The sequence below is a fragment of the Geotrypetes seraphini genome, chromosome 1 (genome assembly GCF_902459505.1).
Source record: "Geotrypetes seraphini chromosome 1, aGeoSer1.1, whole genome shotgun sequence".
NCBI lineage: Eukaryota > Metazoa > Chordata > Amphibia > Gymnophiona > Dermophiidae > Geotrypetes > Geotrypetes seraphini.
Window position 1 is genome coordinate 479979995 of NC_047084.1, and position 19811 is coordinate 479999805.

Genomic DNA, 19811 nt, shown 5'->3' on the forward strand with positions numbered 1-19811 from the left:
GCGGCCTCCAAGTTCAGGATTTCCAAAACCTGGAAAAACTGCTGGGTTTTGCAAATCCCTCCAGGTGCTCGGATAGTCCTCTAAAAAGAGGACATGTCCGGGTTTCCCCGGATGCATGGTAACCCTACCTTATATTAACTCTCCTTCCAGGATCTCCTGTCCTTTTGACACTTCTCTTTCTCTTTGCTACCATTCATCTTCTCTCTGCATCCTTTATCCAGTATTTCAAGAGAATGCACACTCTTTTCCAAAAGTGCTTTGATTCAAATCATTAAACATGTATGAACCACTTTGTATGCATGAACCACTGAGAAAAGAGTTTGCCCTCTTTGCAAATAGTAAATGCTCTTTTTTCAAAAGAATACGCGCTCAACAACTTTGTTCCCATGACAACAAAAATAGCCAAATAGAACCAAATAAAATGAACACTCCTAGATATAATGAAGAAAATGACATGAAGTGAAGATTTTTGGGGCTGTCCGTCCCTAGAAAGTAAGATACTTTTGTACTAATATTCCAAATATCACATTGGGCTCCTTTTATGAAGCCGCATTAGCGGCTTTAGCGCGCGAGACTTTTAACCATGCGCTAACCCCTGCGTTAGCCGAAAAACTACCGCCTGCTCAAGAGGAGGCGGTAGTGGCTAGCGCAGCCAGTGGTTTAGCGTGCGCTATTACGTGCGTTAAACCGCTAACGCGCCTTCGGAAAAGGAGCCTATTGTTGAGAATGAGTAGAGTAATGGACCTTATAGAGTGCATCTGAAGCTGAGGTTGTAAAAAAGGAAATGTTGCAGCAACAGTTCAATATAACCATGATCTTGCACAGGAGAAACCCTATGGGGTTTTTTGTACAAAGGTTTTCTAAAATGTTTGGTATCTACAACTCAAAGTTAACATAAAGAGATGCATTTCTTAATTGGAAGAATCATGATAGAATAAATTATACTTTCTGGTGGGTGAATGTGTGTACTATATACAAATATGAATGAATTAATGCAGAGTGTAGGGGACTTAGTGGAATATTCAACAAAATTTGGTGCCCATTGGCTAAATTTGTACAAATATAATACTGTATTTTGTCTTACTTTTTTTCTTGGTTTATTTATCTTTACACATCCAGGGAGGGTGGGGGGTTGGGAGGATATATTGATAATGATATTTTAGGTAACTTGGTTTCATTTTATATTATTTACTTGGTTCTTTTTTTTTTTTTTTTTTTTATTTTATATTTATCAAATTTTACATTTTATAAATCAAGTATCCACTTGTACAGAAAGTTGAAGAAAAGCAGAAAAATAATACTCATAGGTAAAATACATAATAATCAACTAAATAAAATAAATGTTTAGCTTAAATTCAGCTCAAGTCCTCAAAATTAGATCCAAGATGGATGAGGCGGACATATTAACAGATGCTGACAAAATCAAATCAAATATTAGGAAAACAAAGTCCCTTAGCTGAGGAAGGATATCAATTATTCAATTGGACCTCTCTTGATTTCCCTTCATTATTTTGCATATAGTAATAACTTGGTTCTTATGTTATTACTATATGCAAAATAATGTAATTATTGAATGATAGTTCTGTTATCTATATAGATATTAGTGTTATGACTGAATGCAATAATATACTGTTCTTTTATTTATATAACACTGTTCTTATTTAAAAATCAATAAAGAATTATATAAAAAAAAAAAAGAGATGCATTTCTTATAGCAGTTCTGAGAAAAAAAATAAGACAAGACCTTGCATCTGATGGAGGTATACTCAGGTGTGCTAAATTTGTAGGTCTCTGTAAACTTGGCATAATCTGGTTGCATGCTGTGGAGACCTGGTTTGCAGGAGGTGAAAGAGGTCCCAGCTGCTGAACCATCATCGGACTGCTGGTGACTACCAAGTTTTTGGAACTGCCTTTTCCAGTGGATTTGCAAGGATGCCCATAGCCAACACCACCTACAAACAAGTGAAGTTGGTTAGTTTTACAGACCTTGTAGAAAAGAAAATGAAACAACCAAAGTATGACATAGAAATAAAGAGATACTGTAGCAGAAAAAAAAACCTCTGAGAAACTATCTAGTCTATCAAATTTCACTATATGATACAATGCTATAGATCCTACGCGATCTTCGGCTCTTCCTTCATTTTCCTACCACAAAGAATCTCCTGTGTTTATCCCAAAGCTTATTAAATTTTGTTATCAATCTTACCCCAGCACCATCACAGGGAAGCCATGTGCCCGCCACCACTATAGATTATCCTTAAATTTACCATTCGTCAAGTTCATATCACGGCTCATTGTTCAAGAGCTTTTTATTTAGAAAATATGTTTGACTATAGTGAAATATTTATACCTCTGAAGTGTTTGGATATCTTTTTTTAAGGAGTGATGGTGCCAACCCAGCATTACTTGATAACCCTATCCATCCCATATTAGCTGGTGTGCTTAACCACCAAAAGGCGGCGACATGAGATGGGGGAGGGGAGGAATATCCTGTAAAGGAATTTTGCAAAGAACGTGCTAAGCGTGAACATAAACTCACCATGCTGAACATATTTTCACTTTCATTTTCTATGAAAATTTTGAAAGGATGAGCCATATATTGTTAGTGAGGTCACATCATCCCTTCATTCCCCAAGAAATAATGTATTGGAAAGAGTCTCACATAGCATAACCTCTAGATCCCATCCAATTGTTCTTCCCTTTATTGTCTATCTTTTCTATAGGCTATGTAGTTCTACCTCTCTACCTTAGTGTACCAGTATGTCAGTATGTCATATCGTTTGTGTCCCCCAGATTTTACTTTTTAAATGTAAATTCACTTGTACTCTGTTTAGAAATTCGATCAGCGGAATATCAAATTTTTAATAAAACTTGAAAAACTAGATACATTTGGAGTTCAGTCAGTTCCTAAAATTGATCACATAGAATTAAACTTGGCATCCACCCTCTCCCCTCGCCCCCCCCCCCCCCACAACCATACCAATTTTCAGCCAGATACACTGAGTGAAACACTACGCTACTGAAACATGAGAATAGAACAATTGAATGGACAGATCAACCATACGTAGACAGTCATGCTTACAAATAGGAATCAAGAATTATTTGTTTGTAATGATAGCCACTGGTGTAAGAATCGTCTCAGTTTTGATTTGACATTTGTTTTGTTTCACTAAAAAATCCTGGAACACATTTTATGCTGGGAGAAAGCTAAAAACAAAATGCTGACTCATTCCAGTGCCTAGTATTCAGAAATGGAGCAGGCGAGGAGAGGTCTAAATACAGTTGAAATGTTAGAAACAGGACTGGTCCCGGGGACTTTAACAGAGTCTATTATAAAGAACCAAATTACTAAGCATATACATAAGCACAGCTTAATGAGACTAAGGCCTTCTTCTATCAAACTGCGATAGCAGTTTTTAGCACGGGGAGCTGCGTTGAATGGCCCGCGCTTCTCCCGACGTTCATTGAAATCCTATGAGAGTCGAGTGTAGCACGGCTCACTGCGCTAAAAACTGCTATCACAGTTTGATAGAAGAGGGTGCAAGCCTACATGGATTTAGCCAAGGGAAATTTTCTCTCATCAATCTACCTTACTTTTTTCAAAGGTGTGAATAAACATGTGGATAAAGGTGAGCCACATGATATAGAGCGGCATTTTGGAAAGGCTATCCAGTACAGGATATAGATATCCAAATCTAAAATACTTGAGAAATGAACATCCTTGTGCTGGAGGCATCCAGCATGAACATTCATTTTATACACGGAAACATCCAAATTATGAACAGGGCAAATCAAGGGACATGGAGGGCAGGATGACAACATAGATCCAGTAGAGACAAGACACTGCTCCTGCATACAGTAGATTGTTTGTTTGTTTTTTAATCTCATTATTGAGTCACTCATCATTGAATCAGATATTGTTTGCATATCATAAGAGGTCAATCACAGAAAGTAGTCTACATTGAGGAAAAGACCCCTGAGGCAGGCCTCATGGCCGAAACACGTACGTGTCGGGTCTTGAGTGAATAAAAAGATTGAGCGGCCTCCCCCTTTGTTTTTCTTTTCTCTCCCTTGAGGAGGTAGGATCTCCTGTTTGGGTGTATAGCATAGAAACAAAGACATCCATGCAGAGCCTGATATTTGTAGCAGTGGGCTAAGAGCAATGGAACCCAGGTTCAAATCCCACTTCAGTTCTTTGTGGGGGGAAGGGGGTTCTTTTAAATTGTAAGCCCTTCAGGAACAGAAAAATATCTGCTATACCTGAATGTACACCACTTCAATAGCCTTCAGGTTTCTTACTGTATATATTCAGGTACAGAAGATATTTTTTCTGTTCCTGGAGGGTTTACAGGCTGCTTCTCAACTCTGCAAGAAAATCTATTAAGAAGTTTATTTAAAAAAAATAAAATAAATTTGTACCATGAATGTCCATAGTTACTGTAGCTGTCATACAGCCTTGCATCCCTCGCTAGTTTCACATATAGGGGAGTAGGGGGTACAACATTAATTACATTACATTACATTACATTAGGGATTTCTATTCCGCCATTACCTTGCGGTTCAAGGCGGATTACAAAAGGTTAGTTTAAAAAAAAACAGAGTTACAATGATTAGCTAGAGAGGTAAGTTGTAGATCTTATAAACATTTAGCAGGTTGTTGAGGGTGAGGTGGTTTGTAAAAGAGTTAATAGGTGGTCATAGTGGGAGTTCTTTTGTTATTATTAGTGCAGTAGTGGGTAGATCAAGTGTCAGTTTTAGAGTTACTAAGCGGTCGTGATGTTATTGCTGCTTCAGGAATTTCTTGAAAAGTGTGGTTTTTATTTCTTTTCTGAACGTCCTATAGTCTGGGGTGGTCATCAAGAGGTTGGAGATCTGGTTGTCCAGCCTTGCGGCTTGGGTGGCTAGGAGGCCGTCGTGTAGTTTTGTTCTTTTTACTTCCTTGATTGGGGGGGGTATGAATGGGGCGTGCGTTTTTCTTTGTCTTGTAGTGGGTGCTTGTATGAGGCGATTGTTCAAGTATGATGGACTGTCTCCGTGTAGTGTTTTGAATAGTATGCAGTAGAATTTGAATTGGATTCTTTCTTGGATTGGAAGCCAATGTGAGTTGATGAAGGCTTCAGTGATGTGGTCATGTTTTTTCAATGAGTAGATGAGTCTCAAAGCTGTATTTTGGATTGTTTGGAGTTGTCTAATCGTAGTTGCAGGGCAAGGAAGGAAGAGGATGTTGCAGTAGTCCAATATCCCTAGTATTAGGGATTGTACTATAAGTTGGAATTGTGTTCTTTCAAAGAATGTGAGTTAAACAAACTGTAATCAAAACAAAGTTCAAAAATACTCTTCTTACATATTCTCAAGGTGCATAGTCTCATGGTAGATTATTTTTGAACTTTTATTTTAATTACAGTTTGTTTAACTCACGTTAATGTTGTACCCCCTACTCCCCTATATGTGAAACTAGCGAGGGATGCAAGGCTGTATGACAGCTACAGTAACTATGGACATTCATGGTACAAATTTATTTTATTTTTTTTAAATAAACTTCTTAATAGATTTTCTTGCAGAGTTGAGAAGCAGCCTGTAAACCCTCCAGGAACAGAAAAAATATCTTCTGTACCTGAATATATACAGTAAGAAACCTGAAGGCTATTGAAGTGGTGTACATTTTAGTTTACTCCTGAAGAAGCTGCGAAACCGGGATCCTAGCTGGGACTTTGGCAGCACCATAGAATATGCATGGAAGCTAATGGGCAATAATAAAAAAATCTTTGACAGCACCAAATATCACATCGCATTTCTTCAGAGAAGAAGGAGCTATAGTTTGAGAAGATAAGTGCACTTTATTCTCTTCTCTTATAATATCATTTATTTTATTTATTTATTTAAAAACTTTAATCAACTGCCTGTATCTCGCAGCATTACAATAATAACATGCACAGAATATAACAAACATGACTTTTACAAACATCTTAGATTACAGATGAATAATCGCATCTTAAAACCAGCATTCAATGTTTCAGCTTTATTGAAATGCTTCTAAAATAATGTAGTTTTAAGAATTTTTGTAAACTTCTGAATATCCAATAACGCTCTTAGTGGTCCAGTTAATTTGTTCCACAGTGTTACCCCCATTATACAAATAGGTAACCAGTGCAATTTCATCAACCAAGGTATTATATGGTCAAATTTCCTAACTCCACTAATTAGCCTTGCAGCCGCATTTTGGACCATTTGTAAAGCTTTGCACTGAACTGTTGGAACCCATAGATATAGGGCATTGCAGTAGTCTAACTTAGCTAAGCCTATCGTCTGAACCACAATCATGAAATCGTATGTTGATATCATCGATTTTAAGTGACTTAACAGTCGTAACTGGAAAAAAGTAGATTTGACAATCGACAAGATTTGATCCTTCATGCTGAGTGTTGAGTGTTACCTATATAAGTGCGATGTACAGAGAATGGTGATGTCTTTTCTTTGAATAAGAAATTGCACAAAGAGCTATGATGTAGCCATTTTCTGAGCACTTTGCACCATTTGTGTTTGCACTCATAGAAACATGACGTCAGATAAAGGCCAAATAGCCCATTCAGTCTGCCCATCTGCAGCATCCACTATCTGCTGCTCTCCCTATGAGATTGACAGCGAGGTCACTGATGGACCTATAGATGGTAATATTGTGCAGGTAGGTCTCTGTGGGGAGCCTTGCTTTGCTGCTGCCCTGTGCTGTACCTGTTATGTGCAGAAATGGAAGAATTCCGTTTCCAGAGCTGTCAACCCAGCACTTTTGGCAACCACTAAAATGAACTAGAAAGTTTCCTTTTTTTTTTTTTTTTTTTCAGAAACCACAGAACTCCTATTAGAAAAAAGAAAACAAAATGAAAGAGCTATGAAAGGATGAATTCTATTTGAGTCCTACCAACTGGTTTTCTAGCACGTAGCTTCTGAAAAGAACAGAACAATTTTTATCACAGAATCTTGGAAAATTAAATCTGATTTTTTTTTTTTGTTATTGTTATTTGCATTTTCCAAGTCTGAGAAAGATGTTGAGAAAAAGAGAGAGAGAAAAGACAGATAACAGAAGACTATTTTCTTTTCTTTTTCCTTCTTATATTTCTCCATTTGGTCACAGGAAAATCTGAAACCCTGTTATTAGACTATTGTCTGTACATAATTAAACTTTAGCTCACAAAACCTGATATGCCAAAAAGTCAGAAATGCTAGGGCTTTTGGGGTAGGTCTTATTTTCAGGGAAACACGGTAGTACATAATAAATTTACCCCATTGTTCTTCTCATTTAGAAATACCTTGAGCTTCTGTGTTTGCTTCAAAAATCATATTTTCATCTTTATTTCCCAAAGATTCGCTGCTCCTATTTACTGCATTTCTGACTTTTTGGCATATCAGGTTTTGTGAGCTAAGGCTTAATTATGTACAGACAAGGGATGGGAGGGAGGGAGGGAGGGATAGAAGCTGCAAGGGTTCTGCTGCACAAGGGATGGGAAGGTGGGATAGAAAGATACTGCACAAGGGGATGGGGGAGAGGGGAGGAAAGATGCACATGTGGGGGAGAGAAAGGAAATACGAAGAATTGGGGTAAAGGAGAGGAAGGGAGAGATGATCATTGTACATGAAAAAAATAAGACATCCCCCAAAATAAGACCTAGTGCCTCTTTGGGGCCCAAAATTAATATAAGACAGTGTCTTATTTTCAGGGAAACAAGGTAGAAGTTATATAAATTACCTTTAAAAATCTGAATTTGAACACTGAGATCAGGCAGGAGACACAGACGATTACAGGAGCAGCAGGTGGGCAGAAGATGCTTAGGAGAATAGTGAAAAGATAAAAACCACATGGAAAGCACTAATAATAATAATGTCTTTCCAAAGGACGTCGAGGTGTCCCGTGGTAATTTTGCACTGTGTGCACACACACCATGCTTGTTTTTAGCACGTGGTGCATGCTGCAAAATTACCATGGGCCACCTTAATGTCCTATGGAAAGTCCTCTTACACTGAAATAAGAATGAATTAGTGCTTATCACAGTTTAATAAAAGGACTCCACTGTGCTAACTGCTGCTGTAAATGGTTATTATGGAATGGGCATAAAATGGGTAGAGATTGCACCTGACCATTAATATGAATATAATTGCCCCATGTTAACTGTTAATGCAGCAGAAACTGTCATCTGAATAGGTGTGGTTTCAGAGTATTGCATCATTTGTAATGCCGTTCGCACATGATATTTGCCTATAAGACAATAATTTATTCTGCATGCTGTCTTTCCCTTATCTCTACATATTGTTACTCACTGACTGTCCAGCTCTCTTCATTGTAAACTATTGTATTTATTGCCTCATTTTTAAGTTTCTGCATACTGTATTTCTTTTATTGCTACATATTGTAATTCGCTGACTGTCCAGCCCTTTTCAATGTAAACTGCCTAGAAGTCTCACGACTATGGCGGTATAGAAGAATAAAGTTATTATTATTATTTCCTCTGTGGCTTCCGGTTCATCTCAGGATCCACTTTAAATGTGCATGAATTACTTTTAAAATTCTATATGGTATCTTCATCCCTCTTGTCCCTTTATTATGGAATGCTTATAGATTCTCTTATGCAAGAGGCACCCAACAATCCAAACTCTCCCTTCAGTAAAAGGAATCAAGAATTTTAGTCAATCTTTGGTTTTCAAATGAACTTCCTCTTATTTTAAGGGGCCCTGGTCCTTTCCAACTTTTTCGCAAATCTTTAAAAACGACTTTATTTGCCAAACACTTCGGAAATCAGTCACATTAATATTTTCTGACTCTATTTTTTTTTTTTCTACCTTTTTTTTCTTTCTAGTTACTGTTAACCGAGTCGAGCTCCATTTTGGTTGAAGACCTGGTATACAAAGTTTTAGTTTAGTTTTAGGGCTCCTTTTACGAAGGTGCGCTAGCGTTTTTAGCGCACGCTACAATGCCGCGCGCACTAACCCCGCACTACATGGAAAATACTAACGCCAGCTCTATGGAGGTGTTAGCGTCTAGCGCGCGGGGTTTTGTAGCATTTGCTAAGCACACTTAAACCGCTTGCACACCTTCGTAAAAGGAGCCTTTAGTTTAACTGAATGGCAAAATGTGGGGGGGATGCCCCCATTGGTAAACAAAGAGGTTAAGAACATAAGAATGGCCCTACTAGGACAGACCAAAGGTCTATCAAGCCCAGTATCCTGTTTCCAACTTTTTCCAACCCGGGTCATAAGTACCTAGCTAGATCCCAAGGTACAGCAGTTTAGCACAGGATAAGTTTGCAAAATCTTGCTAGACTTTAGCAAAAAGTTTCCAAAATCTTATTTTAAAATGTGGCATTTATTGAGAAATTCAACATGACTGCTGACTGATAGCAAAGCAGAAAGATCAGGCTTATCCTGCAGAGCCTGATGGCAGAAGCTACTTTGGATCACTATTGCAGAGATTCAGGCCCTTCGGCCCTAGTTAGCACCACTATGGATCTCTCTTGCGATCATTCCGGTAAGTAGTGATATCAGCAAATCTCATAGTAGGATGGGAGAGATGGTTAGAGGTGTAGTACAACAGAAATGTAGTGGTTTTTGTGTGAAAGGATCAGTGGTACAGCTGTAAGGGCAGTTGGAATAGAGAATCTCCTTTACTCTTAAACTTCAGCACTGCAGGAAGTCAACTGTTGGAGCTATCCAGCTGGTTATAAGCTCTTGAAGACTCCGACTTAGAAAGGTTGCCAAAGTTCACTCCAGAGTCCATTATCCACTTGAGCAAGTCCTGTCCAGGCTAGACTAACTCCAGTGGGAAGGTTGAAGTTATCAAAGGAGAACATTTTCTTTGGTGCATCTACACCAGCATTATGTAGCTCGTAAGATTGAGATTTAGAAGAGAAATGAAATCTACCTAAGGACAATATAATAAAGCATATGAAAATGGAGAATCTTTGGGCTATTGTAAGGAGTCATTATGGGTTTTCTTCAACCCTCCATGTTTTCTTAGGGACAAGAGGTACTACAGCTCTAAGCAAGGGCATAGTCAGAACTTAATTTTGGAGAGGGCCTGGGGTTGGACTGGGAGGGGGAGGCAAGCATTTTCTCTCTTCCTCCCCTGCCAGCTGCTGCCACTACCTTTGCTAGTGGGGATGCTCAAGTCCTGCCAGCTGAAGAAATTCATTGCTAGAGCCCCCGCCCTTTCTGCCTGAGCACTGAGGAAGCTGATGGACACTCTAGCCTATGATGCTGACACTTCTGCACATGCTCAGTTTAATGTAAGAACTGAGCATGCACAGAAGTGCTGGCATTGGTGAATGAATGGCACAGCCTGCCAACTTTCTGCTGCTCAGGTAGTACAGGTGGGGGATCCATCAGCAAATCTCTTTGTCTGGTAGGGCTTCAGAAACTCTGCCAGCCACTAATCTGGTTCTGCAATTTGGAAGAGGGCTTAGCTCAAATTGAGGAAGCCTAGGTCCACAAGCCCCCCCCCCCCCCAACTGGGCCTAAGCACTCTGGGGGTAATTCTCAAAAGGTTGCTTAAAGTCGGGAGTGGAATGTCATGTGTTAAGCGCAGATTCTATAACAGCAATTGCGCATAACTTTAGGTACGAGCACTCACACTAGCCAAATGGCCGGAGTAGGCGTGCACGTATAATTTCATGTATTCAATAACTTATGTGCAACTGCCAGACACATCTCTGACCCACCCATGCCCTCCCAGGTCTTCTTGCAGTTGTGCAGTCTGGAATTAATGTACACAATTTAACCACTCCAGTCCCTTTTTATGAAGCTGCTTTAGGCATTTTTATTGCCAGTCATGGCGGTAATAGCTCCAACGCTCATAGAAATTCTATGAGTATCAGAGCTAATACTGCCATGGCCGGTGATAAAAAAAAAAAAGCCTAATATAGCTTTGTATAAGGGGGGGTTTAAAGCAGTGGCGTAGCAGGGAGAGAGGCGCTCAGTGTGGAGGCACCCCTCCCCCACCCTCTTCTCTGCCCCCCCCCTGCTCTTTCCCCACCCTGACGCGCATGCACACCCCTTCCCTACCCCGTACCTCTTTTAACTTCCCCAACGTAAGCAGCATAACCAACTTGCTGCCGTGTCGGCTTTGACTCTCTGTGACCCGGAAGTGATGTCAGCCGAAGAGCCTACGCTGGCACGAGCAACAGGTTGGAGTTGCTGCTCGCACCAGAGAAGAGTGCGAGGGGGAAGAGTGGAAAGGAGGAGGGGTACCGAAACCCTCACTAAAGCAGCACCCGGGGCGGCTTGCCCCCCCTACCCTTCCCCTACTATCCCTCTGGATTATAGAACACCGACTGGAGGTGAGTAACTGCTAATTACAGTTAATTCACTCCAATTATAGATAATAATTGGTCTTTAATGCTGATTAACAGTTCATTAGCTTACTAAGGGCTATATTCACTAAGCAAACCGATCGTGTACCGATCAGTTTGCGACTACTTAACTATCAAATTTCCCTCTGGCCTGATTCACTTACCTCTCCTGCGATCTGCTTGGAATCCTTGAATGTAAATGAGGTGAAATGCATGCAAATTGGACAGCGACCCAATTCACTGCCCACAATTTTGAATCCGACTGGGCTGGCCGCTCAACCCAAGAAGCGACTGCTGGAGACCAGTTGAAAACGTCTTTTCGACTCTCCAGCTCCATAGAAGCCCTGATCTGCCCCATGTCTCCTGCCTGCTCACCCCGATCTTCCAGCCCAGCTTTCTGACCTAAGCTTCTACTCTCTGCCGCCTTCCCTGCAGTGCGAACCCGCGGGTTTAAAGCGGGGCTGCACTGTGGGGAATGGCAGCAGAGAGCAGGAGAGATCTGCCCGACACCCTCCCAGATTGTGATCTCTCCTGTCTGCCTGTCCTGCTCTGCTGCGCCCCCGCCCCCTCCCCCAGAGAAAAAAGCAGGAGGGATACCAACTCCCTCCTGCCATCATATTAAACCAGAATTTTAGAAAAAAAATTTAAAAAGCTGCACAGCACTCCCCCCCCCCCCTGACCAGCATGGCTCCTCCTGACCCGGCACGGCCCACCCCCCGATACCAAAGTTGGGAGCAGGAGGGGTGCTCGGTCCCTCCTGCTCCTAGGCCTACCACCCCCTGCCCGGTCCTGGTCGGGCCCGGCCCACCCCGGTATCTGTAAAATTGACGTCCTCCTGCTCCTACACCCCGGCATCTTCGGGACCAAGAGGAAACTCCTTCTGCTCCTATTCCCCTTCCATGCCACCGCCCAATAGTGGTCTTAGGCCCCGCCCCGGCGCATCATCTGATGCAAGGGGAGAGGCCTAAGGCACTGATTGGCTGAGGCGTCTCAGGCTCCTCCCTTTGGAGGGGCCGGGGCACCTCAGCCAATCAGGGACTTCCTTAGGAAGTCCCTGATTGGCCATTGTTTTGGTCTGGCATCCATCTTCTTCCCTCTGTTCCCCCCATGCTCTGATATCTCTCTCTTCTCTATTTTCTTCTTCTGTCTACATTAAATTATCTCTTACTATTCAGTCCTCAGTTTCCCTCTTTTCACTGTGCCTACCCACAGATTGCCACCAGTGTTCCCGCTAAGCTGCGTTGGCCTGCGCTCACGCACAAAATATTACATCGCAGCGCACAAGTTTCTCTTCACAGCGCACACACGCGTCGCAAATTTCCCCACAATTGCCATGCTTCGGTTCCTCTTCTTCCTTCCTTCCTCCCCCCCCGCGGGACCCTGCGGCACCATCAACTCTTACTCCCTCTAATGTCGGCCCTGCAGCTCCAGACTTCCTCGCACCTTCTCCCCTCCCCCTTTGGATCGCTATTATTTTAAATGTTATAGCCGCGGAGCTGTATCCATCAGTGGAGATGTCTAACCTCGGCCTGCCCCGGAACTCTTACTGCAACAGTGACTTCCTGTTCCTGCCTAGACGGGCGGCTGCTGCAGTAAGAGTTCCGGGGCAGGCCGAGGTTAGACATCTCCACTGATGGATACAGCTCCGCGGCTATAACATTTAAAATAATAGCGATCCAAAGGGGGAGGGGAGAAGGTGCGAGGAAGTCTGGAGCTGCAGGGCCGACATTAGAGGGAATAAGAGTTGATGGTGCCGCAGGGTCCCACGGGGGGGGGGGGGGGGAGGAAGGAAGGAAGAAGAGGAACCGAAGCATGGCAATTGTGGGGAAGTGCAGAGCTGCAGGAGCTGTTATAGCCGCGGAGCTGTATCCATCAGTGGAGATGTCTAACCTCGGCCTGCCCCGGAACTCTTACTGCAGCAGCCGCCCGTCTAGGCAGGAACAGGAAGTCACTGTTGCAGTAAGAGTTCCGGGGCAGGCCGAGGTTAGACATCTCCACTGATGGATACAGCTCCGCGGCTATAACATTTAAAATAATAGCGATCCAAAGGGGGAGGGGAGAAGGTGCGAGGAAGTCTGGAGCTGCAGGGCCGACATTAGAGGGAGTAAGAGTTGATGGTGCCGCAGGGTCCCGCGGGGGGGGGGGGGGGGAGGAAGGAAGGAAGAAGAGGAACCGAAGCATGGCAATTGTGGGGAAGTGCAGAGCTGCAGGGAAGAGTGTTGCGGTACCCAGCTGGAGGGAGAAGGAAGATGAGGGAGGGAATTAAAGGAGATGCCAGGGCTTGGAGCGTAGGAGGAAGGTATGCCAGTCTAAGGGAAAAGGAAGGGGGAGATGTGAGAGCATGGAGGGGGAGCGAAAGATGGAAGAAAAGGAAAGGAGAGAGATGCCAGAGAATCAGGGAAGGGGAGATACCAGACTATGAGGAGAGGTGTGGGAGAGGGAAGGCGAGGAGAGAGATGCCAGACCAATGGGGTGAAAGGAGAGATGGAAGGGGGAGGCATACAGTTTCTGGAAGGGGCATAGAAGGAGAGAAGATGCCATATAGGGGAAGAGAGACGGCAGACAGTGGATGGAAGGAAGAGAGTTACAAGAAGATGAGGAAAGGAGAAACCACAGAAGACAAAGGTAGAAAAAAATTTCTATTTATTTATTGCTTTAGGAGACATGTGTCACTGTTTCTGTGAAGCATTGTATGCAGAGTCCAGCTTCTTGCTGGTTCAATTTAACCTTTGTCTATGTATTTTTATTTTATCCCCCCTTTTACAAAACTGTGAAGCGTTTTTAGCACCAGCCTTGGTGGTAGCAGCTCTGATGCTCAGAATTTTATGAGCATCAGAGCTGTTACCTCCGTAGCTAAAATCCACACTACAGTTTTGTAAAAGAGGGAGGGGTTAGTTTGTGATTACATATTCCTTACTAGGCGAAGGTGTTTTCTGTGTTCTGTGTGTTTTCTGTTAGGATTGACGGTGTAGGATTGATCTGTGCTGGTCTGGCTTGTTTAGTTTTACAATGGGTGTATTGATGTACTGCTCACTGCAATATGTAAGATGCTGCCTTTTCCTAGGTACTCATGTGTGACGTGTGGTTTGTTACTAAAAATCATGTTTTTCTTACAGATGGGGGGGGTGCCAAAAAATGATGGGCCCCGGATGTTACATATGCTAGGTACGCCACTGTATGTAAAGATACCAGAAAGCTGGCGTAGCAAAAACTTCTAAGTTTTGAGTATTTAACCCTCCCACAATCTCACGGGCACTCGTTTCAAGTTTATTGAGATTTTGATTTAAACGCAATATCAAATATTTTCAATGCGTATAACAAAAATAAATTTGGGGAAATAAATAAAACCATTTGAACCAGTGTTCCCGCTAAGCTGCGCTGGCGCACAAAATATTACATCGCAGCGCACACGTTTCTCGTCACAGCGCACAATCGGAAGAGGCGTACGGCAGATGGCAGGGCGGCGAGAGGAGAATCGGGCGAGTTGGCTCATAACTTGCTGGCGCCCGATATTTTTGGCTCACGGTGAAAAAAGTTTGCTCACAACACCCGCCCGCTTAGAGGGAACACTGATTGCCACCCTTTCCTTCACCCCTCCACTATCTCACTAACTCTCTTCTTCCCCCCATCCAGCATATGCCTTTTTATTTCTCCCCTCCTTCCATCCAGCATGTGTTCTCTTTCTCCACTTCCATTCAGCATCTGCTCTCCCCTCTCAACTGACATCCATCTGCCCTCTTCTCTCTTCTCTCTCTCCCTTCTCCCCACTTCCTTCATCTACCCAACTGCCCCTTTCTCTCTCTCTCTCTCTCTCTCCCACTCTGAGCCTCCACCCCAGGCCCATCTCCCTCCCTTCCCCTCACCTTCGTGCGGCTCAACATTTACTCACATTATTCTTTGGAGGGTTTACGGCCTGCAACTATCCCCACCACCACCTTCTCCTGTTCCTCCGAGGGTTTCCGACCTCTGCTCCTTCACTTCTCCCCCTCAGCTCCTCGGGGTGCTTGCAACCCGCACTACTCTCCAGCTCCTTCTTCCCCACTTTGTCCAAGCCCTACACCCCCTCTACGGACTTCTCGGAGGGGCTGCAATTTGTGGCACCCTTCGCGCCACTAGCTACTCCTCTTCCTCCTTCCCCACTGCGTCCAACACCTGCAGCAACCCCTCCCCCCCCCCAGAACTCCCTCTTCACACATCCCGGAGCTGCCCCTCCCACAGCACTCACCTGCTGCGGAGGCTCATAGACGCGGCGAAGAACGCTTATACAGCCAGCGGGTAGCAAGATCAGCCACAGCACCTGCAAGCGGTGCTCAGCCCAAAGCTTCCCTCTGATGCGAACTGCCCAGGCGAAAACAGGAAGCTGCGTCAGAGGAGATGCTTTGGGCTGAGCACCACTTGCAGGTGCTGTGACTGATCTTGCTGTCGATGCCATGGTGGGGCCTGATCTTGCTTTCATTGGGGGGGTGAGGCCCGATTTTGCTGTCATGGGGGGACCAATCTTGCTGTCATCGGGGGGGGAGGGGGGCCCAATTTTCTGTCATCGGAAGGGGGGCGAGGCCCGATCTTGCTGTCATCGAAGGGGGGCCGGTCTTGCTGTCATTGTCATTTAAAAAAAAAAAAAAATGGAAAGGTGACGGTGAGTGGGCCCCTCTCACAATTTTGGGCCCTAGGCACATGCCTCCTGGGCCTATCCGTTAATCTGGCCCTAGTGATGAGACTTTCCATTGTGCTACCTTGTAGGAATGTGTGACTTTATCATTCCCTCACTTTGCTTCTGAGACTGTGAGCTGGATCCTGTTTAAACCAGTCAAGCTGCCTCAGAAGATATGATCTAGAAAAAGACAAACAGCATATAAGAAATCAAGAACTGAAACGAGCCGCAATACAATAGCTTTACTCTTAGATCTGCAACAAACTTGGAACACGCATTGGGTAATGCATCTTTTTTGCTAAAGTATTGTGGTTTTATTGAGTTCTTGATTTATAATATGCCTTTTATATTTTCTAGATCTTATCTCCTGAGGCAGCCTGACTGGTGAAACAAGGTGCCCTTGTCAGGACTGTTGTTTCTTTGAGATGCTTCTTTTTAATATTACAAGAACCTCTCACTGAAGTTTATGCACTTCTCTATACTGTACCTATTACCATACTGCAAATTGCTAATGGAGGGCAGTAATGCAGTAAAAATGGCAGATAAAAACGCGTACGATCAATCCAGTCTGCCCAACAAGGAGGCCAGAGCTACAACCTATACTCTGCGTGGGCCCCAGTTACCCATGTTTAAATGCCAGTTGTCCAGTCTACACTATGCCAACTACATAGGCAGCCATATACAAGGGTCCTTCAAAAAGTTTCTGCACTTTCATATTTTTGTTGGAAATGGTTGGGGGCGGGAGACGTGGTAAGAGGGTGTGTTAGTAGGACACTAGGAAAAAATGTATTGCAAAACAGGGTGATTATGTGGAAAAGTAATATAATTTGCTTTTGAAATATTTAATAGTGTTAAAAAAAAAAATAAAAGTGCGGAAACTTTTTGAAGATCCCTCGTATAATGGTGTCTTGGTTATAACCACATATCATCCCCATACATTGCTGACAATTTTCAAATTATCAGCCCAAATGTCTCCCCTCCCCCCCAAGCTGTACAACACTCTCACTCAAAGCATGTGACATTAAAGTTATCTACCACATTGGAGTTGCCGAACTTCACCTGTATTTTACCATTTGTAGGACACAGACCGTAGAAGTGTGTTGTGGTGGGGCCAGAATCTGTCAGCAGAGCAAAGAGCCGACCCTGCCATTAGCACCCAATCCAGCACTCTTTAGAGGGGCCACAGGATACTGACAACTAGTAAAAATAAAAACTGAGTCCTACAGCTAAATCCAAAAACAAAACATATATTCTGGTAAATTATAATTCACTGTATGGGCTTAAATGCCCTTCACAAAAAAACATTTCCACAGGTGCACAAATCACAGGACACCCCAGTCAGTGTTTGAATGGCTATAAAGAGTTCATTAGCATTCCTCAAACTGCAATGAACATCTGCCCTTTTCAAATGGCACTCCAGCTCACCCTTGGTGGCAGGAAAAAATCCTTGGAATCTGTGTTCCTTCAGCTAGGCACTAGAGCCAGCCAAGGCCACCCTGCTTTCACCTTTCTTCTCTTCTCTTGGGTTCTGCAACCAACTTAAACATAAGAACATAAGAACTGCCACTGCTAGGTCAGACCAGTGGTCCATTGTGCCCAGCAGTCCGCTCATGCGGCGGCCCTCTGGTCAAAGACCAGCACCCTAACTGAGACTAGCCCTACCTGCGTATGTTCTGGTTCAGCAGGAACTTGTCTAACTTCGTCTTGAATCCCTGGAGGGTGTTTTCCCCTGTAACAGACTCTGGAAGAGCATTCCAGTTTTCTACCACTCCCTGGGTGAAGAAGAACTTCCTTATGTTCGTACAGAATCTATCCCCTTTCAATTTTAGAGAGTGCCCTCTCATTCTCCCTATCTTGGAGAGGGTGAACAACCTGTCCTTATCTACTGTCTATTCCCTTCAGTACCTTGAATGTTTCGATCATGTCCCCTCTCAATCTCCTGTGTTCGAGGGAGAAGAGGCTCTCTAATCTTTCGCTGTACGGAAACTCCTCCAGCCCCTTAACCATCTTAGTCGCTCTTCTCTGGACCCTTTCAAGTAGTACCATGTCCTTCTTCATGTACTGCAACCAGTGCTGTATGCAGTACTCCAGGTGAGGGTGCACCATGGCCCAGTACAGCGGCATGATAACCTTCCCTGATATGTTTGTGATCTCCTTTTTTATCATTCCTAGCATTCTGTTCGCCCTTTTCGCCACTGCCGCCACACATTGCGTGGACGGCTTCATCGACTTGTTGATCAGAACTCCTAAGTCTCTTTCCTGGCAGGTCTCTCCAAGTACCGCCCCGGACATCCTGTATTCGTGCATGAGATTTTTGTTACTGACATGCATCACTTTACAATTATCCATGATGAACCTCATCTGCCATGTCGATGCTCATTCCTCAAGCCTGATTAAGTCACGTTGCAGATCTTCTCAATCCCCCTTTGTCTTCACTACTCTGAATAACTTTGTATCGTCTGCAGATTTAATCACCTCACTCATCATACCTATGTCCAGATTGTTTATAAAGATGTCGAAGAGCACGGGTCCAAGCACCGAGCCCTGCGGCACCCCACTGGTGATGCTCTTCCAGTCTGAGTATTGTCTATTTACCCCCACTCTCTGTTTCCTATGCTCCAGCCAGTTTTTAATCCACGTGAATATTTCACCCTCAATTCCATGGCTCGTAATTTTCCAAAGTAGTCATTCATGTGGAACCTTGTCAAACGCCTTCTGAAAATCCACATATACAATGTTGTGAGCTCCAAAATGACTAACACTTTAAATATCACTTTAAATATCACAACTAGGAAGCTCTCTCTAGGCTTCCCATAAACCACAAACTCCTCACTGACCTGTCTCTATCTCTGGGTCAGTGGGGTAGGGGAACCGTACCACCCATTACACTAGGATGGTTCTAGTTCCACCTGAGTCCCCCCCTCCCCTCCCCCCCCCCCCCCCCCCACTATCTTGGGTTTCTGACTATGTAAGAGCTTCTACTCAATTACAGGGCACTAACACATTCAAGTCCCCAAACTTTCTCAAACACATCCAAAACTATTTAGTGGAGCAGGGACTAAAGAGGAATACAAGAATTGCAAAGGGACTTGAACAAGCTAGGGGAATGGGCGGCAAGATGGCAGATGAAGTTCAATGTTGAGAAATGTAAAGTATTGCATGTGGGAAGCAGAAACCCGAGGTACAACTATACGATAGGAGGGATGTTATTGAAAGAGAGTACCCAAGAAAGGGACTTGGGGGTAATGGTGAACATGACAATGAAGCCAACAGCACAGTGCACAGCGGCCGCTAAGAAAGCAAATAAAATGCTAGGTATTACAAGAAAGGTATTACAACCAGGACGAAAGAAGTTATCCTGCCATTGTATCGGGCGATGGTGCGCCCTCATCTGGAATACGGCGCCTAATATTGGTCGCCATACATTAAGAAGGATATGGCGTTACTCGAGAGGGTTCAGAGGAGAGCGACACATCTGATAAAAGGGATGGAAAACCTCTCATACGCTGAGAGATTGGAGAAACTGGGTCTCTTTTCCCTGGAGAAGAGGAGACTTAGAGGGGATATGATAGAGACTTTTAAGATCATGAAGGGCATAGAGAGAGTAGAGAGGGACAGATTCTTCAAACTTTCGAAAAATAAAAGAACAAGAGGGCATTCGGAAAAGTTGAAAGGGGACAGATTGAAAACGAATGCTAGGAAGTTCTTCTTTACCCAACAAGTGGTGGACACCTGGAATGCGCTTCCAGAGGGCGTAATAGGGCAGAGTACTGTACTGGGGTTTAAGAAAGGATTGGACAATTTCCTGCTGGAATAGGGGATAGAAG

The 19811-nt window shown here is 43.6% G+C and overlaps 1 protein-coding gene across 6 annotated transcripts in view; it reads right to left on the reverse strand.

Annotated features, from left to right (window-relative positions):
- Positions 1-19811, reverse strand: part of GLIS3 (GLIS family zinc finger 3) — a 658803-nt gene that overhangs the window by 501987 nt on the left and 137005 nt on the right. For all 6 annotated transcript variants that reach the window (XM_033925462.1, XM_033925454.1, XM_033925471.1 and 3 more), the window contains one exon: positions 1745-1952. In XM_033925462.1, the coding sequence (XP_033781353.1) occupies positions 1745-1952 (208 nt within the window). The remainder of the gene's footprint in view (positions 1-1744; positions 1953-19811) is intronic.